Source organism: Chiroxiphia lanceolata, chromosome 3, assembly GCF_009829145.1.
Source record: "Chiroxiphia lanceolata isolate bChiLan1 chromosome 3, bChiLan1.pri, whole genome shotgun sequence".
Taxonomy (NCBI): domain Eukaryota; kingdom Metazoa; phylum Chordata; class Aves; order Passeriformes; family Pipridae; genus Chiroxiphia; species Chiroxiphia lanceolata.
In genome coordinates this window covers 28,781,324-28,806,194 of record NC_045639.1, presented here as the reverse complement: position 1 = coordinate 28,806,194, position 24,871 = coordinate 28,781,324, and the positions used below count along the sequence as shown (strand labels likewise).

Genomic DNA, 24,871 nt, shown 5'->3' with positions numbered 1-24,871 from the left:
GAGGGCATGCTGGGCATGAGCCAGCAGTGTGCTTTGGCAGCAAAAGCAGCCAAAGGCATTCTGGACTGTATTAACAGAACAGCCAGGAGGATGAGAGATGTGTTTATCCCCCCTCCCTAGGTACTCAGATGGCACTGAACTACTGAATACAGCTTTGGATCCCCAGTGCAAGAAAAACATAGACACATTGGAGCAAGTTCAGCAGACACCACCAAGAGGTTGGGGGCAAGAGCCTTATGAGGAGAGGTTGAGGGAACTGGAGAAGAGATGGCTTTGTAGGAGACAACCAACAGCCTGACAGTTCCTACAAGGAGGTCATCAAAAAGGAGGAACCAGGCTCTTCACCACAGGGCATGGTGGAAAGACAAAAGACAATGGACATAAACTAAAATGGAAGACATTTAGACCAGCTTTAAAGAATGGCATTTTCACCATGAGGATAGTCAAATATTGCCCAAATAGATTGTGCAATCACCATCCTTGAAGGTTTTCAGTATCCAACTGCTGAAAGCCCTGAGCAACCTGTCCTCATCTTACAGCTGACCTTCTCCTTCTTCGAACCACAGGTAAAACTAGAGATCTCCTAAAGTCTCTTCCAACTTGAGCCATTTTGTGTTTGCAAGGTATTTGGGAGCCTGAGCAATCACTTAAGGATCAGACACAATACCATGTGAATTGATTGGCCAATCACTCTGCAAGAGTAGAAACTACTCAAACAAAAGTCACAATGAATCACTTGCAAAAAGCTTTGTTTGCATAAAACAATTCATTGAAAATTTTAAAGTAACAAATAGTTGAGCAAAAGTCTATCTGTTCGTCATAGCCTGAGAAAAAATGCAATTTCAGTTAATTTATGACCTGGTTAAACATCAGTTTTCCTTAATGCCCAGTTACCAGTTAGTAGATTGAAAGCTCTGTTTTCTCTCTGAGGACTCTCTTCTATACATGAAAAAGAATGAAAATGCCAAATACCAAAGCAGCTAGAAATATTTCTTTGATTATTACTATGGCATCTTCCAACTGAAAACTCAGATTGCTTCACTTCTGTTAATTAATTAAGCCTAGAAGCACTTATGCCAGGAAGTTTGATATCATCACCTCTTCTTACAGATGGGGGGGGAAACAAGATATAACATTCATTCAGGGCCACTCAGTGAATGAGGGGCAGAATCAGAAATAAAACCTGGGAATCCTGGCTCAGAGTCTCCTCTTATAATCTCTAGACAAAGCTTCTTTCCTGTAAAATTCCATCTAAGCTCTTCATAGAATAATTAGAGCCAATTTATTTCCTCACTCGTTAACAATGAAATCTGACAGGCTTTGTACTCAGGATGCTGAAGCTCAGTTAGAGGACCAAGGCTCTTCTCCATGAGGGGAGGCCTGGAATGTCAGTCTTTAGGTGGCTTAGCAAGGGCATGGTTCCAGCTGCCAGGTAATTGAACTCCTGCCTAAATCCCTGGTACAAAGCTTTAGGGAAGAACTGGAATGTAAATGACCAAAGTGATCTACCACAAATGTTAGGGAACGATTTAGAGAAATAGCAGCTGGTTTTGTAATGGTACAGCTTTGCACTCAGTGGCACTTAAGAAGTAAGAAAGGATATTTACCTGCCTTGGTATTAGGTTGGTTTCTCTTTTCCTTTTAATTCATTTGCCTATTTTTCAGGTAAGCAAGCTGAAAAAGCTTTGAGACACAGAGAAGTTCATGGCAGTAGTTGAGATGGGCCCCTCAATTCTACCTTGTTCAGTTCCATCAGATCTGGAGGACATAAATCTCCAAAGGGCTTACAGCTCCCTTGCAGCTCACTAGCAGTCACCTGCATTACCTTGAGATGTGTAGGAAGGTAATGAGTTACAGACTTCTTTACCTTCCCTACCCAGGGCAAATGGCTCACCATATTCTCTGTCATCACTCCCAAGGTTTCCTCAGAGGTCAGGAAACTGAGAAGTGCTGACCACCCAATATTTTGAAACTAATGACTCTGAAAGTTGCTCAGCACCTCTTAACCACAGGCCACTACATTTGAAGGTGGAGCACCCCAGACTAGGCAGTGCACTTAAACATGTGCCCTACTTGCTCAACATCACATGAAGGAGGCTCCGGCAGAGGAGGGCAGACTCAAGATTTCCACATTAAAAAGCCTGTACTTTTGCTGCTCTGATGTATTTTCCTTCTGCAAAACAATACAAGAAAAACTACTTTTACAGAGATTCCTGGGAAATTCTGCATGCCCTCTGCCTTGCTCTCTTCAGGTTTTGGCTGTATGAATGCTTTCTGCAGAGTAGAGTTGAGGACACCAGTCACAAAGTCCAGAGACCAGAAGAGGTGAGGGAGGGACCATCTTTTACAAGAAGTCCTTGGGGAGTGTGGAAGCTCTGGTTCTTCAGTGCCATCTGTCCCTTCTCTACCAAGGCTCCAAGCTCAGGTCCAGTAGGTGGCATGTTTGAATTGGCTTTGAACATCTGGAAATAGTTTGCTATTTGCAGTCCCCTCCTCATTCCAAGCTTCATTTGTGGCTACACGCAGTTGACAAATCGCTTCTTCTTTGGCCCCAGATATCTACTAGGGAAGGGCCATAAAATGCCTCTTGGGCATTTTTAGTCACTGGGACAGTGCATTGCCTCCTGCAGTGAGGCAAACTGACAGAAAACAATGACAGGAAAGCCCATTGTCCTAACATCTGGGGCCAAATCACCTAGGGTCCCTTGGTCCAGCATTGTCTTGGTGACCTATGAAGCAGAAGTTCATACACACCTTCTCCCACAGGGATGCTAAGGTTGCAGACTCCTAGCCAAGGTCTGGGGAGTGTAGGGGGGTGAAAATGGGGAACAAAGAGAAGAAGGAAAGAACAGAGAAGAGCGCTTATGTCTGTCAAAGCAAAACTAAAAGGTCTGGGGAACAAAGGAGTTTGGCTTTGGCTTTGGCTCCAGATCAAAGCCTGGAGGTGGCTGTGGCTTTCTGAACTTCTGGATGAAAGTAGCAGACAGAAGGGTTTTTTTCTTATGATACTGGTAGCACGGAGGGCTGCTTGCAAGAGTCCAAAACTGCAGAGGGTGAGACCCTAGGAGGCAAGCTTTCCTATCCCCCTGACTTGCCTTTAGAGGGAAAGAGGTTGGTGGGATTCAAGTGTCATGTAGCAGGGGAAGAGAGTTTAGACTGTAGTACCTCAGTGGCTTCAGAGATCAAGAGTAAACACAACCACAACTGCCTGTCTGTTTGAAGTAGGGTCAGTGGAGGTTGCAGGATAGGGAAGGGGCTATTTCTTCACCAAGCTGTGTGTTCAATGGAAACATGAGCTGGCAAGAAAGGAGAGTTCAGCTGAAGCCTAGAACATGAAATTGAAAAAGTGGCTTTCTAACGAAAAGCTAAAGGGGAAGTTCCACAGTCAGTTTCACTGCAGCAAATGATGGCAAAACATTGCAGCCAAGGGGAAAGGAATAAAGTTAATTTGAAATTAAGAAGGGACTTGATACTCTGCTGAGCTAAAATTTGTGTCACTGTTACATAGATTCAGTTTTCTTATGGGCATCTGCCTGTTTCAAATGAGGATGAGAATGGCTGAGGACACTCTGAAGAGAGGATAGCCTTCTACAGTGTTGAAACTTTGCCCAGACGTCACACTAGCTTTCTGTTCATTCACAAATAACCCAGCATGTCAATCACTTACCATGGAGCCTGGTAATTGAAATAAATCACTTGGACTGAGAGGTTAGAAAGCACTAGATACAGTACCTAGCATCAGTTGAAGCAGTCACGTAAGAAGCTTCTTGGAGTGATAAACATGCCCTTCTTTCAGGAGTTCCACAGTTCAGGAGTACAGCTCATGTATAAATATCTCTCTCTCAGAATTTCTTGTATACCAAAAGATTCTGGCAATCTGCTGGAAACAAGGAGAAGGGCTGAGCTAACCCAAGAGTGGCTGGTTTTTATGTCCCTTTCCATTCTGAGACACAGGAACATTTTTACACATTAGCATGCTAATGTCTCACTGTGGCACAGCTGGGCTTGATGGCAGATGGCATAAGGACTTGTCCAGAAGAAGAAGAAGACATGAAAATGTCTTCTATGGGTAGTAGAGCTGTAGGAGAGGAGACCTCTGCAGCTGTTCAACTCACAAATAAGTACAACTTACAAGAGGTACAACTCACAAATAATACAACCAACCAATAGGAAGCTTACTGTAAATTCATCAGGCAAATATTATTCAACCATCTGAAGAACGGCTTGACTAATGAAAAGGTTATTTGTGAATAATTCCAGAAGGATGATAACACATTGGAAAAAGTACAGAGAAGAGATACTGGGCTGATTAAAAGACTAGAAAACATGCCTTAGAGTGAAAGACTCCAGGAGCTCAATCTGCTTGAACAAAAATCAGGTGAAGGGTTGACTTGATCACAATCTCTCAGTGCTGATATGAAAACAGAGGATTGATAATGAGGGCTGTTCAAACTGAAATTGGATGAATTCTGGCTGGAAAAAAACCCATGATTTTTTAGAAGCAAGAGTAATTAATCAGTTTATGTAAGGCTTCTGGTGAATTTCTCCCTTCATTAGCAATATTAAAAAAAATTCCCTTGAAAATTACTGTATTTCCAAGAAAAAGTAATTCATTGTGATCCTGCAGCCTATAGTATGCAGGAGGTCAGACTAATGATGCCACTGGCTCCTTCCTATTTTGCAATCTCTGAACCAACAAGCAAGTTACTCAAAACTGATAGCAGAATTGTAGACTCACAGTATCATTTAGGTTGGAGGAGACCTCAAAGAAGGTAAGCTGCTGAATATACATACACCATTTGTCAATGTTATTCAGCAGGCTCTAATTATGTTTGCAATGACTGAGGAGATCAATGAAAAGAATCCTAGTGGCAACACCACCTTGAGTAAATCGCTATCTACAAGACACATCATCACTCTCTTTGTTCTTCAAGGAGAAAAATCCTCTTTGCAGATTCCTTTTGCCCATTGCCATACCTGTCTCTCTCTGCCTTCCACCAGTGAAAGGGACTAACTCAGGAAGGATTTGTGAGGTTTAACTCACTAATGATTGCACAGTGCTTAAGAGCCTCATCTGGGAGATTCAGTCTATTCCTGTTCGATCCCACTCACTTATTCTCTTAGACAAATGGAGGCAGTCACTTGCCTCCTCATATCTGGCAGCTACTGCAATAACAACTTCAAAAATAGATTTTGGCAGAGAATTAAAAAAAAAATTAAAAGTGTCCCGACTTTAAAGGCTAAAACAAGGATTACACAAGGCCGCTTGATCTGGCAATTCACGGGGAAATAAAAAGTTCCTTCAGTCATGACTGTGTATCATTTGTTGAACAGAGTTACTGCCCGAAACATTCCCAGTTCCATGTAGCTAAAAAAAAATAAAAATGCTGCTGCTCTTCTTGTGACCAAATGTGAAGTCACTCTTTGGATCATGGTATAAAGTCATAAGGGTTTGGTCTGATTCATTTTAAGAGAGGAGGTTTTCAAATCAGTGAACAAGCCAGTTTAGCACATCGGTTCAGTCGCCACCCTATTAGTGGATTTCACATCTACAATAATAACAAAAGCTGCTAGAAGGGAAACAGGCCCCCTGCTCAGCTGTCTTTCTTTGTGTATCTACTTGAAACCAGTCTTGCAGAGAGCTCTTAGCCTCTGGACTGAACATTAGTTGGAGTTGAAATAAATATGAATGAACAATGGTTAGGACACTCAAGTCAGTTGGTAATGTGGTAATGTGGTTGTACTGGAAGAGAAGAGAGGGACTGGTGAAGAGACAGAAGCGCATGTGTGTGGATTCCTTTGACAATGGGGTTGCTTTACTGAAGTATAATCACTTCTCTTGTTTGCAAAGACTTCCAGCTCTTTTTTATATGGGAAGATAAAACTGTCCTTATCTCAGAGATGCCAAGAGGTACACAGAAAATTAACCACTTGAGGCCACATAGAACGACCGCCTAAAGTAAGGCACTTAACTGAAAGACCTAAACTTTAGTTCTCATGCCAGACTACTTGTAATGGAAAGAGATACAATTTCATCTGCTGCCTAGAGTGGCACATTACCCTAGTTGACTACAGCAGTGCATGGGACTTTAAGTGTCTAAGGTTGGATGGTATAAGGTTAAGACCTCAGCCCAACCCCTTATGCTTTGTTTTTTAGCCAAAACTCCCTCTACAAAACTCATTGAAATCAGTGGGAAACCTCTTGAGGATGCCAGTGAGCTCAGCAGAAAGCCATGTAGCTGAAGATCCAGGCCTTGGTGGTTACATCTTTGTTTTGGGAGTTTTAGTCTAGATTTTCAAAATGGTTCAGCTGCTCATACCAAACAATTGCTGGACTGTCTCATTTCTCCTCACTGGGAATGGGTATCATTTCATGTAGGAGAGTCAGAGGCTAGGGAGATGCAGCTTTTCCCCAGTGACAACTCTGAGCCATGCATATGGAGCAATCACACGTGTCCAAAGAGGAAGGAATCCTGGGTGCAAATGCAATTGAAGATGGTCTATGTGTGTGTGTGTGTGCTGTCCCACTGTTCATGATTCCTGGATAGCCACAGTCATTTTTCTGAAGAATCTCAGCCACTCCTACCTAATTTTTGTTGATCAGTCAGTGGGTTACAGGTTCCTTCTGGAACAGAGACAACCTCACAGGAAGCGATGGCAATGAACACAGCAGAGCAGGCAGCTACTCCATCTTCCCTGTTAACCTGAGACTGCAGCAGAGCTATGGAAGGTTATATACTCCACATGTCCTGGACCACATCACCAATTGCAAGTTGTTCCCTTTCTTGAGGAAAACATCAGAATCAAGCAAATGGACTTTGCTCTTTGTTGTATTTCACACTGTTTGACCTTTCTGCTCAGCAGTTCTAAGAATGAGAAAATGAAGCCAAGATTGGCAACCAGTAGATCTCTTAAAAAAGTTAAATGTTAAATTGCATCTGACTGAATGAACCCATGAGGCCTAAAGTGATTCAGTCTCTCTAAATCTTGGGATTTTATTGGGAGGGATACAGCTACATTTGATACAAACATATGTAGTAGGGAGACACAGATGCTCTGTTTCTAAGCTTACACTCATATCACCAAAGCCCAAGCCCCTGTACAAGGCCGTGCTGCCAAACAGGCTGGCACTCCGGAAGGACTACTGACCAACCTGCTGGCACTCTCACATCCACTCACAGCTGAGTGTGTTTGACAAAGAAATCATACAGATCCCTGTAAGCTGAACTCAGCATCTCCATGCAGGGCCCAAATCAGGACCTTCACAGACTTGACAGTAGGGCAGAATTCAGCCACAGCAGCATTTCACTAGAGGACCATCTAGACCCTTACAGAGAGTCTGACATGATGTCAGTGATACCTAATGCCAGGAGATTTACTGGGAAGAAAGAAGCCAACTGCAGAGAGCCATGAGCAGGCAGTGATGTTTTAACTCTCTCAGTGAAGGAGACTTTTCGGTTACTGGCTGTCAAAATCTGTTCTCATATCATTCCGGGGAGGGACCGTGCAGAGTCCAGCCCTGGGGAAGAGCCACCCAAACATTTACAGCAGCTGGAGTTGTAAGATACTATTGTGGCTGGAGAATGGGCTAGGATTCTTGTCAAGGTACCAGTTAGTCACTGGTCTCAATGTGCTGTTCTCTGAAGACAATCCAGTGCTGGATCCTGACTTCACATAAAAAGAACGAAAAGGAAACCACCAAAAAAACCCTACAGGGGATATTTTCCATAGGCAGAACTAAAAAAAAATATGGAAATTTCCCTTTTTTGGATGAAAATCTGAAACCTGCAGACTTTTCTATGTAAATTACTTGATTATTTTTTATGTAAAAAAACCACCAAACCCAGTGAAAAATGGTTACTCTTTTCCTCATCTTTCCTTTCTCCCCTTCCACTTTTCTCCAGTGCAATCACTGAAAAGGGGGTAAGAGGAAAATAGACAATAATTCTGAAGAGAGCAAAATTTTCTTCACAGGAAAATTTTTGAACAGAGGGCTACTAGACGTTTGTTGTGTTGAGCTCCCCCATCCATAGTTTCTGTTCTTCAGGGAAATCCATTTGCCCCTGGGGTTAAGTGCTTCAATTATTAATCCAGGTATATAATCAGGGTTGAATGCAGCCACTGTGTAAAACATGACTACCCTCTCATCATATGACTGGGAATATTCAAAAAGTGTAGGGAAGGTGTAGCCTCTTCATGTTCCTGTATAACTTTTCTTTTAGTTAAATTCCCTAAAGCTTAGTTGAACAGCATGAGACCACCTGGGGGACAGGTAAATTGGTACAGAGGGGTTTTATTCTCCCAGCTTTCCAATTATTATTTCATGAAAAATACTCAGTTATAAAATGTCTGGAATGGATTCTGAGCTACATATGGAAGTGAATAGTTTGCCAGTGTCAGATGCTTCCATAACATGCATGTCACCATGCCTTTCTCAGTTGGTGACTAGTAGTTTGCAAAGTCTGGGTGAGCACAGAGTGGTTTCACCAGATATGAGTGAGATGCTGTGTAAAAGGAGTCGTATGGTGTTTGAGGTTTGTCTTTGTAACTGGCTCCAGCAATCAAATACACCTCCTCCCAAGCTGTTGTTTCCTACTATTCCATCCACTTAGCTTGAATTTTGGTTTTTGCTATGAAAGACCTTATAGATATGAGATGTGATTGCCTAGAGAAGGCAGGCAGATAATCTCAGTTGTATAGTTATATTTTACAGTGTTAGCTTTCTGGGTTTGCCCTTTAAAGATATGACAGTTGTATATAAGTGGAAGTAATTTAGCCCTGGAGGGATGAAATTCTTTTTTAAGCTCTTCATGTAATCTTAGTTTGTTATTGCAAAAAGATCTCTAACCAGGAGCAATTGGGTCCAATCTGATGCAGAATTAAAAATAACTAGAAATCCTGGGGCAGTCCTCTGCAGTACCAGAGTGGTTGCCAGATGCAGTTGGCATCAGATGTGCGTCTAACTCAAATGCATTTGCCTGTATTTCACTCACAGGTATTGCAGACAGGAGGGCAGCTGGAGGGGTGTCCTGCCGACTGCTCTGCAAGTGGAGGCTCACAATGCCATCATATTGGTGCAGAGGGTTCAACAACACTGGCAGCTGTACAAATACAGGGTAGAAGACAGTTCCTGCCTAGAAGAGGTAAAAGGCTGCAACTGGCAACAGAGAAGTGCAATCATTGCCTCTGGTTGTTCAGCAGCTCAGAAAACTCTTGGAATTGATTTGGCTCTGCAGACACTTTGAAGACAAATTTAATCCCTTTTCCAGTAAATTCTTCTGGTTTACTGCTAGCATGAAATGTCCTGACCACCACTTTACATGCAAGCACAAGGTCACTACAGACTGTACTGGATTATGTGCACACTTCAGTGGCAGCATCAGGATTTCAAAATGATGCAAGAGTATTTTTGTGCTGAGGAAGTGGTGAGACCTTCAGTTACCCAGAACTAGATCATCAGAAGATAAGGCAGGGTAGGGCTGGGAATATCAACCTGCCAGTCTTATCCCAGTATAGACTGGGTCATGTGAGCAGGCAGGAATTTTTCTAAGGTCAGATGCTATGGGCCATGTCTTCATCATATTTACATATCTGATTTTTAGGCAACTATGCCCCTTGGACATGTAATGAGGTTGGACTAGATAGCAAGGCAGCCTTAAAGAGGTGGACTAGAGTAAAGGGATCAGTTACCTTTAGGGAGCAACACCTTGTCTCTTACTGATCTTCACAGTTGGGAAGAGCAGCATTTCCTCTAATGGTGAGGTTAAAGCCCATGTTTAAGAGTTCGGGAAAAAAGGAAGGTGAATGCTTTTTCTGATTCCTTTGGGTAGGATAACTCTTGGAGAAAATGTGATTCAGTCTAGCTTTGTTTTGTGGGCTGTTCAAGAACATCTTAGTCTATCTAATGATGTTGGGCAATAGCTTGTTCTTTGTCAGACAAGGAATATTTCCAGCCAGATAGCCTGAGCTACCTTTAAATTGTTTGATCTAGCAGTTTGACAGCACTGAAGAGTTTAACATGGGCTAAAAGTTGACTGAAGTGTACATATACCTTCAGTGATCAACAAGACCCTTGCACCAGGACACCTGTGAACACTGTTATAGTCTTTGTCTTCTTAACCTAGTGGACTGCCTCCCCTCTACAGGAGGGAGGCTAATTCTTTATATCTGGGGATGTGACAGGGCAAGGCCACGTGGACAATGCTTACAAAATAGAAAAGAGGAAAGACAGTCTCTTTGCAGAGATTGTTCAAAGGTCAAAGAACACACACTGTGCATCATTAGGGCTTTCAAGTTGCTTGTATATTTTCAAGTAAAATGAGTCTAGGGAAACTACAGCAGATGAAGAGTTTAGGGAAGTAGCCAGAGACAGTTATGCAAGAGCCTAAGACTTCAAACAGATTTTTACATACACACTTGCTGAACCTCATTTCTAGTACCTGTTCCTTTATGATGATTCCTATTTTTTTTAAGAGTTCATCGCAGATCTAGCACAAATCTGAGCTAACCAGACAGAAATGAATGGAACACTGCCCTGCTTAACTCTGTTTTTCTTTTATCCCATCAGGTGTAAATGAGTGACTGGCTTCAGAAGCACAAACACATTGAAAAAGGAGCGATGATGCATTCAGTGCTTGCAGCTATGAAGCCCTGGGGCCTTCTCAGTTCGTAGATCAAGCAGCCATCAAACCACATCACACCACAAATTTATGTCCCTCTCCTCCTTCCCAGCTCTCTGCCCTTCAGAAAATCCACCAATACTCCTACTCCAAATTCCCCAGAGACACGTTATTACCAGACATAGACAGACAGACAGACATCAGTCAGTGAGGTACAGCTCATAAGTAACTCACTAAAGTGTCTGCCGGGATGAGGGAGGGAACTACTGTGGGTGTATTGTTCCAGTCCCATCATTTCCCAAAACACTGAATGAAATAATAACTTGTTTATAATAATGCATGACATCACAGCAATGCTACAGAGCTGCACTTGAGAAGCAGCTTTGAACCCTGTGACCTTCCTTCAAGTGAGAAAGTCTTTAGGGAGGCCACAGGATGCAGAAAGTCCTAGTCTTCCTCTGGTTCTCTAGAAGACTTTTTTATTCTAGAATTAAAAAATGGCAAGGACCACATGCACTTGCACACTTGAACCACCTGTTTTCCCTTAGAGTTGATCTCTGGCTTAAAGCTAAAGATACCCACTTGCCAAGGAGTGACGGGAGCGATACACCAATTCATTCCACAGTAGATTTTTGACATAAAGTGAACCACATCCAAGCACTTGATCCATTCTCCTCCAATAAGCTACAAGAGGAAAAAATTTCATCCCCTATCTGTGTCACACCATGTTCACATTACATAATTATCCACTCCCCTTGCCTTTACCTACCTGCTTAAAAGTACCTGGCCTCACAGGTTCACCGCTTTGATTTTGATACACTCTTTTTTGCCATAATACCACAGCTAAATCCCTTTGTGCTACACAGCAAACAACTGCAACTTCCTTTGAAGGTACACTATGTACACTGCCTAGTGTACCTTCATTATTTCTAGGCAATAGAGAGCATCTGCTGACCAGTTAACCTCTTGTATTTTCCTATTTTACAGTGTAGTAAAAATGAAAGCAATCCAAAGTTTAGAAGGGGGAAAAACAAAAGCCAAAACAAATGAGAACTGATCCTGCTTTCCTGAGAGATCTACTTTAGAAATGTAATCTAATGCACCTTCTATCTTTTTCTTTCCCCTAGGCAGCTTCTTCCAAAGAAAGGAATAGTATCTTCAGCATCGGTATGGGTGTCTTATGTCTGGGGGACTAATCACTCCCAGGACTGAGCCCGGATGATGACTTAAAGCTGCTTTGAATACAAAACTCCATGCATGGAAGGCAAAAGCCTTGTTTCCCCAAAAAGGGAAGAAGGCTTGCTAAAAACAACCTTCAATCAGCTGTACACATCTAGACACTGTTGTCTTTAGTGTCCCAGATGGTCCCAGCTGTTGGCATACGCAATGACAATGACATTCATTTCTTTTGCATATACATCCCATGCGAGTCCAATTTTTCGGCTGCCTGCTGATGGGAAGTGAAATTCACCCAGAGAAAAGCTGTGCTTGAGGCCTACAGGATCCCAAAGCTCGTGGAAAAAGCCTCAGTGGGGAGGATTAGTCGTAGGATCACTTCTGGCTACTATCTAATTTTATCTGTGTGTCACTGATACCAAACGTCATTCTTTTCATTATGAGAACCCCTCGACAAACAGGACTAAAAATAAAAAGCAAGAGCTCAGAGTTGGCACAAACTGTGCTACATGGACTCCAATTTGTATAGCAGGAACTATAATCACTCTGAGACGTGCCCAAGCCCTCGGGCATCCCACGGGATTTCAGTCACTTGTTTACAAGGTGTTCTGATTTGCAGCTGTTTGACTACTGTGGCATTTCAAGAGGGGGCGGTTTGAAAGGATGTTGTTACTTTGGACGTTGGGATTGGGAAATGGGTATTGAAAAATCACACAAGAAACAGGCGAGCGCTGTCTTTGTTCTTCCCCCCTTACATATGAATGACGTCAGTGCCGGGGAAAGGAGCTTCAGGAACAGATCCAGAGACCAATGCTCTAGAAAGAATACACAGGGTACAGGGAAATCCTCGAAAACAGAGTTGTGCCCTAACCTACCACACAGAGTGCCCCGCATCTGATCTGGGGGCACTAAGCTCTGGAGGTAAGAAGGGAACCATCCACGCCCATTGCTTTTCCACCTTTTCTAACAAGGTTACCAGCAAATAAACTGATATTGTGCCATGGACATCCCTAAGAACTAGGACAAAGGCCATCACCAGCTCACTTCAAACAGGCCAGCAGCAGCTGAAATGGATTTGGTCACTGGCTTAAAGTGATTCATCAATTCAGATGGCTCTTTCCATCATTCCCGCTCTCCTGACCTGAACAGTTCCTCTTTCAGAGCTGCATTAAGCTAATACCCATTTTCTTATGGGCCCTCTTGGGATAATGGATTCAGATATGCAGAAGGAATGTAAAAATCTGTCTGTTATCTGGGATGAGTGATTTGTACAATAGTGCCCGTGAGTGTTTGTTCAACACTGTGGACAGCAGAACCCTGCTAAGTGGTAACACGCTGAGAAAGGGAAAGCAAGAAGGGAGGAGAAAGTAGCCTGACTGATTAAAAACTATGTCCACCGAGCTGTGTGCGTTTTTTGGCTTAGTTAGCTGTTCACTTGTTTTTTGTGGGAAACCAGGAAGGACATGTGGAACTTTTCCCAGGCTTTAGTGTTATTCTCTTGTTTCCAGCATTGGCTTTTGTATGCATTAATTGACAGTAACTCATGTAGAAGATCTAGTGCCAAGAGGATATTTACCTTGCAAACATTTAATCTGCTGCCCATCTCTCCTCTTCTGTGACTTTTTCAAGTGATGACTGACTGGAGGCACCATGTGCACTTGAAGAAGCATCACTCCTGCCAACCTTAGACACAAGCCCTCTGCCTGCCCAGTGTGTGCCAGAAACCTGACTGCACTTTCTTGGCAGGCAGCAGCCTTCCCCTCACTTCCTGGAGGTGAAAGAGGGCTCAGCCTAGAATGCAAAGCGTAAAAATGTAAAGAATCTGTTAGATTATACTATGACAAATTGGTGTTTTTCTAGCAAGATTAAAACCCACCCTATGTTTTATTCGGAGTGACATTGATCAGTTTGGCACCAACAACTTCTCCGCTGGTGTCATGAGTGACTTCTCTTTAAGCAAGCACGCAGAGAAGCACTCCTTGCTTTCTCTAGGCAAAGTTGAAAGAAAAATCTGCATTTGCATTGCACATGCCATCAAAGATCTCAAAGTACACGACTTATCCTAGCCCACATGGCAAATCTGTATCGGAGTTGGGTCAGAAATTCTGACTCTCCCTCCTTTGCTCCAGCCAGGCTGACTTTTCCTCAAGGTCAGCTATGACTGCTGCCATCAGAAGCATGCTATACTGTCACCACCTTGTCACACATACCAGTTTCAGACTCCCTGGTTTTTACCCATAGCTATGGAAAATTGTCTGCAGAAGAGGCTGCTTAGAAAGGAAGTGGAAGATTGCTGAAGTCTATTCTAATCCACAGTCTATATTTATGCAGCCCTTGTCACAGCAGAGCAGAGAAAATGTCACTGGAACAGTTTTCTTTTTGCCAACAGGCAAGAGGTTTAAAACGAGGCAGTATAACCTCTATTTGATGATGTGTTTCTACAAATGTTTAAGTTGCTATTTCATTTAAAAATCATCTTTAATGTTGATTTATATTCCTGGCAGTGAAGTCAGGAGGTTGGCAATCCCATTCCATTTCAGTCTGTGCTCTGACTGAGGCAATAACACAGATCAAAGAGAAGGAGTCTTCCAGCACTCACATTTTATCATCCTGAATGTTTTCAAGTTCTCACTCTGATATTCATGGGCAGATTATGTAACTACTAGATTTATACTTCTGAAGGCCAAATAGTAAAGACTGAAATGTTGTATCATTAAGAGGAAGTATTTGGAAATGATTGAATTGAAATAAGGAACAACATATGAAGCAAACACTTGACAAAAGCAGCAATGCTTTCCTGGAGATGTCGTCTTGCTCCAATCTTTTATAGGGTCAGCCATTTGTTTTCATGCCATAGAATATAAAATTAACTGCATGTTATTATAAATTCTAAGTCTTCTTTTCCATCTAAATATGTCAAGCTGACATTTTTATTGCCTTAGTAATTGCTAAATATTCAAGGACTTGAATTCCATCATTAACAGTTTACCTAAATGATGGAAGAGGAGTAAGCCACAGAACTTCTGTGAATTTTTTAGAAGATAATAACTTATAGTTAATTATCTAACAAGTCAGAGAACATGAAAACTTGCCTTGGTGCCTGCCGTGAGCCTCCCTGCCCATGGTTTTTGCACAGTATCTTATAAATACTGATAGGTTTAGTTGTCTAATGCCCTGGGGACTTTGACACCATAGCAGCATTCCCTTTTTTTACAGGAAAGGGAACACAGGCAGGCAAAGGTTAGCAGATCATAGAAGCATAGAATCATCAATGTTGGAAGAGACCTTTAAGATCATCAAGTCCAATCGTCAAAGCAGCACTACCAGTGTAGCCCATAAACCACTAACCATATCAACCAGCGCCAGATCCAGACACCTCTTAAACATCTCCAGGGATAGTGACTCCGCCAATCCCCTGGGCAACCTCATGGCTAGGCTTCGCAAACGAAGATACTCCCATGCCTAAGATGCACCAAAGGATGAGAGAATGGATTGAAAGCAGCCCTGAGGAGAAGGACTTCAGGGTGTTGGTTGATGAGAAACTCAATGTGACCTGGCCATGTGCAGGTTGGTTGGGGCTCTGAGCAAACTGGTTTAGTGGAAGGTGTCCCTGCCCATGGCAGGAGGGTTGGAAGGACATGATCTTTAAGGTCCCTTCCAACCCAAACTACTCTATGATTCCAGGCAGTGGAGCAGGATCTGGACATGCTGCTGGTCGGAGGGCCCAGGCTGTGGGGCCGTCAAGGCCAGGCACAGCCCCCTCTGCACGGGCCCGGCTACTGTGAGCCACCACCAGACACCTGGACAGGCTGCAGGCACATGGCTGGCTCAGTCTGTGTGGGGAGATCACAGAATCACAGAATTGTTAGGGTTGGAAGGAACTTTTGGAGATCATCCAGTTCGACCCCCCTGCCAAGGCAGGGTTACCTAGAGCAGGTAACACAGGAACACATCCAGGTGGGTTTTGAATGCCTTCAGGGAGGGAGACTACACAACCTCCCTGGGCAGCCTTTTCTGCCTCACCATCCTTTGCCACTTTCAATGTAAGGTTCTTCCTCATGTTGAGGTGGAACTTCTTGTGTTTTCATTTATGTCCATTACTCCTCGACCTGTCGCTGGGCACCACTGAAAAAAGCCTGGCATCACCCTCTTGGCATCCATCTTTGAGATATTTATATGCATTAATGAGATCCCTTCTCAGTCTTCTCTGAACTAAACAGGCCTAGCTCCCGCAATCTCCTCATAAGAGAGATGCTCCATACCCCTAATGATCTTTGTGGCTCTCCGCTGGACCCTGTCCGGGAGTTCCATGTCTCTCTCGCACTGAGGAGCCCAGAACCGGACACAGCGCTCCAAATGCGGCCTCACTGGGGCTGAGCAGAGGGGCAGGATCACCTCCCTCAACCTGCTGGCCACACTGTTCTCGATGCACCCTACGATACTACTGGGCCTCCTGGCCGCCAGAACTCGGCTGTACAATGCTCGGCTGTAAAATGCTCGGCTGTACAATGCTCGGCTGTACAACGCTCTGCTGCCCAGCACTGGCACCGTCACGGACACGGACAGCGCCGGCGGAACCGCCCCGTCGGGCTGGAACGCTCCGCCCCCGCCCCGCCCTGGCCCGGCCCCGCGCCCCGGACGCGGTTCGGGGGAGCGGAAGGGGCGGGCGCGGCCGGGGCGGCTCGGGGGGCACCGGCGCGATGTTTCTGACGGCGGCGGCCTGTGAGTGGCCCGTGAGGGGCGGAGCGGGGCCAGGGTCGGGATCAGGGCCGGGCGGAGCGGGCGCAGGGCGGGGGCGGCCGTGGGAGTGGGCGGGCGGCTCGACGGCGGCGTGACCTGCGCTGCCCTTCCCTGCCCTGCCCCTCCCTCGGCGAGCCCCGGGGGAAGCTCAGGGTGACCTAAACACGACGTGCACAGACACAATGTAGATGAGCATTTTTTTTTTTTTTTAATTTTAGCGCAGTTTTGCATTTATGCTGTAGATATATTATTATTTTAAATGCGGTGAGCTGACAGAAATAATTCAGCCTGTTTCATGCTGTGTGGTGGGTTAACTCGGGGGGACTGAAAACCTTGTGAGAAGGTCAGGCTCACGTGAGAACAGCTCCCTGCCCTGGTTCATCCGCTGGCCAAGCACAGCTTTGCGTTGGCACCACGGCAGGAACTGCAGCAGGAGTGGGCGTGAGCAAGTCGGGAAGAGTGGGGCTGCAGTGTTATCCATATCTGTCCTAACCTAGAGAATTGATACTAATCACTGAAGCTGAAAACTTACTGAAAACATCTGGAGGTTGCAGCAAGTGCAGCCTGTCATGCTGAGCACTGTATTTGCACAGACACCTACAAAGGTGGTATGATGGCAGAAGGAGCAGGCAGCTGACATCACATGGACGGATGAGTGGTGTTTATTGTGACAGGAAAGCTCTTTCCACTGTCTATCTGCGGCTTTCGCAAAGGCAGGCGGTGGAAAATTCTATATGTAACATATAAAGGAAGCAAGATAAAATGATAACTGTTTCTTTTGTTTTTCTCTTCTTCATGCTGCAAAAAAACCACCAGTGGCCAAGAGCAAATCTAAGTAAGTGATGTTTTCCTAACCAGTTTTGGGTTTTGGGTACCACCCTGTATCTTTACAGAATGTTAGGCTTCTCTAAATTTTTTTAATATACCTGAGAGAATTGCAGACCTTGAGTCTAGCTGCCTCTTCTCTGTCCTGCATGTGTGTCTTCTCACAGGTAAGTATAGAATGGTGTGAAACACCTCACTGGGTTCTGAAATTGCAGCAAAGGCAAGTTTGTCCCGTGGGCTGTTGCACTGATCTGAGCTGTAATATCCAAAGCACCTTGTGCGGGGGGAAGCTCCGTGATTGAAGAGAGGATGTAAATTATCTGCATATTCTTGCTCTTGTTTACCTTTCATACCTTTTTAGCTGAGGAGAGCAGACTGAGCTACAGTGTGGGTCTTTGTTGTCTGTGGGCTGAACTTTGGGCAGGTGCCTTGAAGCTTTCCCCTAGACAGTGGGCAGAGCACTTCCTAGGAGTGGACAGCATGCGGTCAGTGCTCTGGGTGTCTTGGTTTGCTCTGTAGTCCAGCTCAGGAGAGATGTTATTGAGGTCTGGAAGAAAATTAGTCACAGTCCTCCAACCTGTAAAGAAAGCTGATGGTGTGTTAAGGCTTTGAAAGGAAGGAACATATACTTGAAGCACACAGATACTCTTACAGTATGGACACAAGGAGACAAGACTATGTGGAGAAAATTACTTGCATCCAAAATGCTATTTTAAAGAAAATTAGCTAGACAAATGCAAGGGGCTAAAGTGATACATTTACATGAACACATTCCTGTTTTCCCGTTCCCAGAAGTTGCATTCTGTATGAGTGTATTATCTTTCGTACATTTTCTGTATTTTGTTTTTTTTAAGACCAGCCCCCAACAGAGCCAGTACCAACCACTTGCAGGGTTTGAGGAGATTCTTCTCTTACAGAATTTCTGCGCAATTGTCAGGGTTTTAAATTAAGACATACTTCCCAACTATGTCCCTGACAGAGGACAGTTCAACTGTTGAGTATTCTACTGTTCACAAAAACAAACACAGCAAAGCAGGAGGTTTCTGTGAGGTGAAAAAGTAGCTGTTTTAAATGGTGGTACTAATGGTAATGTAGGGATTTCTGCCACACACCCCATTTTATTTTTTTATCCTGATGGTTTTTTTGTTGTTCTTTATAGTTCCATATATGCTTCAGGAATATTTTATGTTTATATATTTATCCTTCTGAACTTGCCTTGGGTTTCTCCCTGTGCCCCAATAGCTTTCTAGTGTTGTTTTCTGCCTTTGCTCCCAGTTACATTTCTTCATTGGGGAGTGATTTTTTTGAACAAGGTGTGTTTGGAATGGGCTTGGCCTCAGATGTGTGGAGCACAAGAATTTCAAGGCCTGGTCAAACTGATAACACTGATTCTCCCAGAAAGAGGAAACTGCACAGAAACTTTGAGGAAGTGGGTGAGGTATAGGGGAGGGAGTATTTGTGGTCACTGGGGCTTCACAGCACACCTGCAGTAGTGTACAGGAGAGGACAGTAACCGGGGATAATCCCAAGAATATGCTTGGTCAGTTAATCTGCAGGAATCCAGTGATTTTCTGTTCAAGGAAGTACACTAGTCGAAGCTGCACAAGTGAGGAAGAACAGGTTAATTTTGAGTGGCCATTCTGTATTAGAAACAGGAAAATGCAGGGAAATGGAAACTGAACTCAAAGCCCACATGCAGAGATGTGTCCATCTCTTTACTGCAATGGAAGAGAAAGACATAATTTACAGAATGGTTAAAGGGTTTTACCTTTCTTTTGAGACTTCAGAAGATGCCCTATGTCTGGGAAGTTGCATGGATCTTGGCATACTTCCAGGCTGGGGGTGGGGGGCAGCTTTTTCAGTCTCCTGACTTGCCCTGCTCCGAGGACACTGCAGGTGCTTCCAGCCCACCCCACAAACCGAGAGCCCTGCAGTGGGAAGGAGGTTCCTGTGGCTGGGTTAACATCAAGCTCTGTATCTAGTGGGATGAATGGTGCCAAGGGGTCCTGCTTCTCCTTTTGCACATCTCTTATTCCAGCCTATCTGTTCAGCTTCCTCTCTGCATGTGGAAGTGATAGTCTGATACAGTGTTATCTACAGCCTGAACATCTTTAACTACCATCATCCTTCCTCTCTTGCCATTATCTTTTAAGCCATAATGACTCAATTCTGTGCTGATTTTTCTCATTTCTTTTTTTCTTTCGTGCTTTTATTCCTCCTGCCACACTGTTCTGTGGAGGAGCTCCTTCTCTCTGGGCTTGTATCCTGTTCAAGAGTTGTTTACTAAACTTGATGCTGGAGCTTATGGTTTATAGTGGGCTTGTTTGTCTTGTTGTAAATCTGGTATTGATGCTCCCGTCTAGAACGTCCTTGAAGCTGAAACAGAGTATCTTATGCGATTGTGCCAAATTGTTTATGCTTAAACCTTGTCCATTTGCCTGTGCCCTGGCAGACGTGGTACAGGCTGTAGCTGAGTGCCTGTGCATTGACACAGAGACATCCCTCTGACTTTAGATACGTTCTGGTGAGGATGAAAAGTGCCGCGGAGACGGGCTTCTGTTTCAACATCAGGAGACTCCGACTACAGGAAAAACTGGTCTTACTGAGATATGATCCCATTGGTAAGAGCTTGGGGAAAAAGTCAGTGTGCTTTCTATAAACTTCTCTGACCGTGTGGGGCAAAAGATTTGAATGTAACAGAATTTTTCCCGTCTAAGCAGAATATGTCATAACATGCTTCATACTCAGATGACTGTACAGTTGCTGTTCTTCATGACATTCCAGTGGGAAGTAAGCATTACCCTCATTTTACAGATTGTGGCAGGGAAACAAAGTAATGACTTGCCTGACACATCAGAGACTTTGATGACAGCCATGCCACATGTCACTGGCAAAGCCAAGTGACACAGGAGTTCTTTCATTCTGTTTCTTTGTGTGGTTTGCTAGACTGTGCTACCTCCAACAAGCAGTCACGAAGTATGCATCAACAGAAGCATTCTTTTAAGTTGCCATGGCTGTTCTGAACAACAAATTTTAACCATCACTTACAAAATGGACTTTTTCTTTTAAACAAGTAAACACAAGTTCTTCCTCCTCCACAAACGATGCCACTCTCCAGATGACAGTTAATGGGTTCCTTTATATTCCTTTGGTCCTCGCAAATTTTCTTAGCTTAAGAATCTGATTTGTTGGGGGGGGTTATAGCACTTGCCAAACTGCCATTTGCTCACCCAGCTTTTTAAAAGTTGACTAAGAGTTCAAGTTTCTGTAGTTAACTTTAAAAGCTGAATTTAATGTTAAAAAGCTTAATTTGGGTAAACTTAGAACTTAAACCAGACCATGCATGGTGGAGGTAATGCAAAAAAGGCTTATTTAAAGCTATAGACTAAAGAAATGTAGTAAGCAGCTCCAAGTAGATAATATAATGCATGGCCAGTAGTTATGTGGTTCAAGCTTATTTTTTCTCATAATTTTATGTGCTTCTTAGATGACTACTACCTTTTCATTCTTAGAGTTAATAGTACAACAGCTTTATTACAAGTGAGAGAAACCACCAGAGAAGCAATACGCTCTCATCAAAGCTGATGGAGGTTGTGCCTTTCCTTTTGAATTCCATACAAAAGGGAAATTAGAAATCTCTTGGACTGCTTTCTTGAGTAAGAAAAATTCAAATTACTGCATTGAAGCATTGTGCAAAGTGATCCTCTGGCAGCTTTGCAACTTGTAGGAAAGTGAAGAGCTCAGACAGAACATGTAGTAGGTTTCTGAACTAAGCTCTGATCTTTGTAGCCTGTAGTAGAATACAAGTGAGAAATTGATGTGAGAAAGTGCTGCATGTGTGAAGGGAAGTAAATTTGAGTCTGGATAACAACTCACATCAGGAATATGTTAGGAAGCATTTTCACTTGGCATGCATTTTCACCTTATGTTTTGTACTTCTCAGAAACCTGGGTCCTCCACAGAATGAAGCTTTTTAGTGAAGTAGTGGCAGAAGTGCCCAAGTTTCACTACCTCCTAGCTGCAGTGACAGAATGTGTTACTAAGCTGCAGTATTTCTTAAAACGAAACTTTTATGTGGAAGAAGAGATTTTGTCACTGTGTGGATTGCTCTTGCATAGCTTTCAAAGGAATTCATATAATGAAGTTGAATCAAAACATGCTTTTCAAATGACACTAAAAAGCTTTGCTTTAATTTATTTTGTAATTTTTGGGTTTTAGTAATGTATTGACTATGCTTAAGCAGTAGCTGAAGTGACTTTGTCAACATCTGCATCAGGTGCTAGGGGCAGGGTCAGTTTGTGCCCCTATTGAGAGATCCACAGGACACTTCATTAACTTGTCAGGCAGACTGTGAGATCAGCTATATCCAGCTCATCAACTGTAGTTGTTTGGGCTCTGGAGTTGAAAAGTAGTAGAAAGCAGTAAGAACCTATTTTTGTCCCTGTATGGAGCAGCTGTGACTCAGAGTAGTCACACAGAGCAGTTGTTGAATGTTTTCAGTCATTCCACTCCTGATACTTATTCTCACAGAGGTGAAGTAGACCTCTTAGGAACTAAAAATTACATGTGGTAAAGTGAAAGCACCTTCAAGAGTTGGTTAACAACAGTGCTGTGCCAGTCAGTTTCTCCACACTCATTTAAGCAGTGAAGGCAGCCAGGGGAAAAGGGACATGGGCTCCTTGAATTGAATTTTAACACTTCAGGCTTCTTAACAGATTCTTTTTCTTCCCCTATAGCAAAACAACGTGTCCTCTTCACAGAGAAGAGAAAAATCCGCTCTATGTGAACAGTGACTGGACTTGATTTATACATGAGGAGAGGATGGTCTGGGGGGAGGACGGGGTGAACGCTGAATCAGAAATCCAGCAACATGGGCTGAAAAGAGAGGAAATGAACTGGGATCACCGTCTCCTGTGATTTGAAGGCCATTGTGAATAAAACAATGTAGAGAGAGAAAATTCTTAATGTCTGGACATAGATCATCACAGTAACATTTATTTATCTTTTGAGTTATTTTTACAGTACTCAATTAAAAAAAAAATTAAATAGCAAATCCCATTGTCTGTGTTTTTCATTGTGAAAGAGACTGTAATCTTCAAAGGAACTATTGTTTTATAAAGCAATAAAAATTAACATTTTCCACAGCAGGAATTCAATGGCAGGATTGCAAGTTTTTCTAACCTACCAGCCACAGATGTGACAGTAGTGACCATAAGCTGGTGTCATTCCTTGGAGGGGTAATGTTGCACCAGCTCCTTCTGAGGAAAAAAAGCAATGAGAAGCTAGTCATGTAAGACGAGTTTTTGTATAAGCTGTGACCAAGGTTAAAAGGGCTATATTATTTTCAGCCAGGTTAGTAGGATGGATTTTTCACTCCTGGGTTTTTGTCAAACATGAAGAAACCAAAGTACTTCTCTGATGTTTTTGGAACCTTTTCTTCCTTAATTAGCTTGCCTATGTTTAGAGCAATATGGCTAGAAAAAAGTCTGCCTCCAGTAGCACTCTTGTCCTCTTTTCATTTGGAGGGACCTTCCTCCACCTTCCAGAATGTGGGGAGGTACAGTGCTGCATCTGAGGCGAGCGGGCATAGACGTGCCCGGGCTTGACGGACGGAGCTTTGTTGAGAGCCGCATGCTGGCCTTGGCGTCTGCAGCTGAGTACTGAAGTTGCAGTCTCAAAGCTAACACTGCTTCATGTGCTGCCATTGCCCATCAGAAGTTCTGATAAAATCAGTAAAAATACTGCCAGGAGCCCAATACCCTCCAGGTGTTTTGCTGTAAACTTTATGTAGTTCAGTACAGTGCATTGTGTGGGACAGCCACAAGCCCAAAGGCTGTGTGGGGCCAGAGAGACCTGCTGTGCTGTGTTTGAAAGACCCACCACCCCCACCCCATCTTACTACTGTAGAACAGGAATACAGGATTCCTGAAATAAGAAGCAAAGAGACTTTTCTGGCCTTTCCAGTCAGCAGAGGAGAACCGCCTTGCAGTTAGGAGAATAATGCTGTCTGGTATGAGAAAATCAGCACAGTGATCTAGACAATCAATTAAAAAAGGTCCTGAGGCAAGTCCTTCCTGTAAGGATATGAAGATTGTGTCCCTGATGCCTGGACACTTACTGATGCGATGCAGTTAGACTTCCTGATCATTTCCTCCATGGATAACTTGGGATAGTAAGCCAGGTAGAAGGCCAGTGCTCCCACAAAACTGTCTCCAGCTCCCTAGAATAAAATAACAAACAAGCTTAAATGTATTTGCACAGGGAAACAATTCAGATGCCTTTACCGGAAAGACAGAGGTTGCAGCACTGGTTGCAGGAGTCAGGAAATTGTTCAGGGGTTGAGTTTAATTCACTTTTCTATGCCTAGGAAATTCTGCAAAGTTAAACTAATGCCCCAATACTACCCTTATGCCCAGCTGCTGAGTCAAGGTGTGCATTTACAATATGGCTTTAAACTTAAAGAAAAGCAAGTGTACTACAGTTCAGCAAGATGCTGTTATAAACACTGCTTTCAAAACTTCCTGTTGTTGGAGTGTCTGATTGTGATTTCCCAACCTGGATGTTTCATTAAAGCTATTTTTCTCTTATTTAACTTCTGTTTTTCATAAAGGTCAGTGGTAGAAGAGGCAGAGAAAAGGGGAAAAAAATAAGCCATGTGGCTTGCGGTATCCGTTGCAGAACGAGATACATTTTGATGCTTCCAGAACTTAGCTGTTGTTCACTAAAAAGGTCCCACTAACATGGTCTGTGCTGTGTCTGGCACATAAACCACTCTTATTCCTGGGGCAAGCTTTGCCACTTCTGCTGAGATTGACCCTGGGGGTGGAGGACAGTGACATTCCCTTGGACCTCCGGCAGCTGTGGCCATCTTGAGGATCGTCTCCAGGCTGTGCCTTGCCTGCCCCTTGGGCACCCTTGGGAGGCAGGGAGTAGGGAGTATGCCTGCACCACATGGGCACCAACCAGCCCTGGCTTGGCTCTGACCCTCTAGCCCAGATACCACTGGTTCTGCTCTGGGCAGCAGGGAATGACAGCTGTTTGCCTCCCGAGGGCTTTTTATTGTTTTGCCATGTTCAGTGCTATGCAGTGACCCCAACAACTGGCAAAATTTAACTTAATTGATTATCATTTTTAACTTGATTTGCTCATTTTGGTCCACAGTGTCCTTCCCCCCTCCTCCCCTAAAACTGGCTTGGTTTCTAAGACAGACTGATACCAATTCTTGCTAGTACCATAAAACTGGTCCTAAGGTCCCCTGTTTTTAATTATACTTTTACACCAGTAAAAGCATTACACTGGAGACACTAGTATTATCTTATTTCTTTCCAGAACCAGCATATGGACTATTTCCCTGAGAGGTTTTGCCTCTGTAGTTGTAATAAATAGGCCCCAGGAGTCATGGGACAAGAACAAAGGGCCTGGAAAAAACTTAGTTAAAACAGCTGAGCAAAATTTCTAATAGAAGTTAAGGCTGCAAAGTAATTTTCCAGTTTTGAGTACTAGTGGTTCTC

At 43.6% G+C, this 24,871-nt stretch overlaps 2 protein-coding genes across 3 annotated transcripts in view; one reads left to right on the top strand and one right to left on the bottom strand.

Moving 5' to 3' along the window:
• Positions 1-16,442: 16,442 nt before the first annotated feature.
• MRPL33 (mitochondrial ribosomal protein L33) lies at positions 16,443-22,413 on the top strand. Of its 2 annotated transcripts, none has more exons than XR_004356401.1 (4): positions 16,443-16,517; positions 17,352-17,370; positions 19,813-19,981; positions 22,097-22,413. XR_004356401.1 is itself a non-coding variant. In XM_032684419.1 (4 exons), exons 1-4 carry the CDS (start codon positions 16,496-16,498, stop codon positions 22,144-22,146), a joined length of 198 nt encoding a protein of 65 aa, XP_032540310.1. In that variant the 5' UTR covers positions 16,445-16,495; the 3' UTR covers positions 22,147-22,413. The 2 variants fall into 2 exon arrangements, 1 of the variants encoding a protein (XP_032540310.1); XM_032684419.1 differs by having other exon boundaries at positions 16,445-16,517; positions 19,875-19,981.
• RBKS (ribokinase) overlaps positions 22,336-24,871 on the bottom strand; it is a 70,896-nt gene continuing 68,360 nt past the window's right edge. The window contains exon 8 of the mRNA XM_032684417.1: positions 22,336-23,580. Within this exon, the coding sequence (XP_032540308.1) occupies positions 23,407-23,580 (174 nt within the window). The 3' untranslated portion in view covers positions 22,336-23,406. The remainder of the gene's footprint in view (positions 23,581-24,871) is intronic.

Bases quoted from the DNA above. Each gene is read 5' to 3' on its own strand.
- MRPL33 (XM_032684419.1), top strand. From the start codon at position 16,496: ATGTTTCTGACGGCGGCGGCCT. The intron at 19,982-22,096 runs GTAAGAGCTTGG...CTTCCCCTATAG, and splicing joins ACTGAGATATGATCCCATTG to CAAAACAACGTGTCCTCTTC.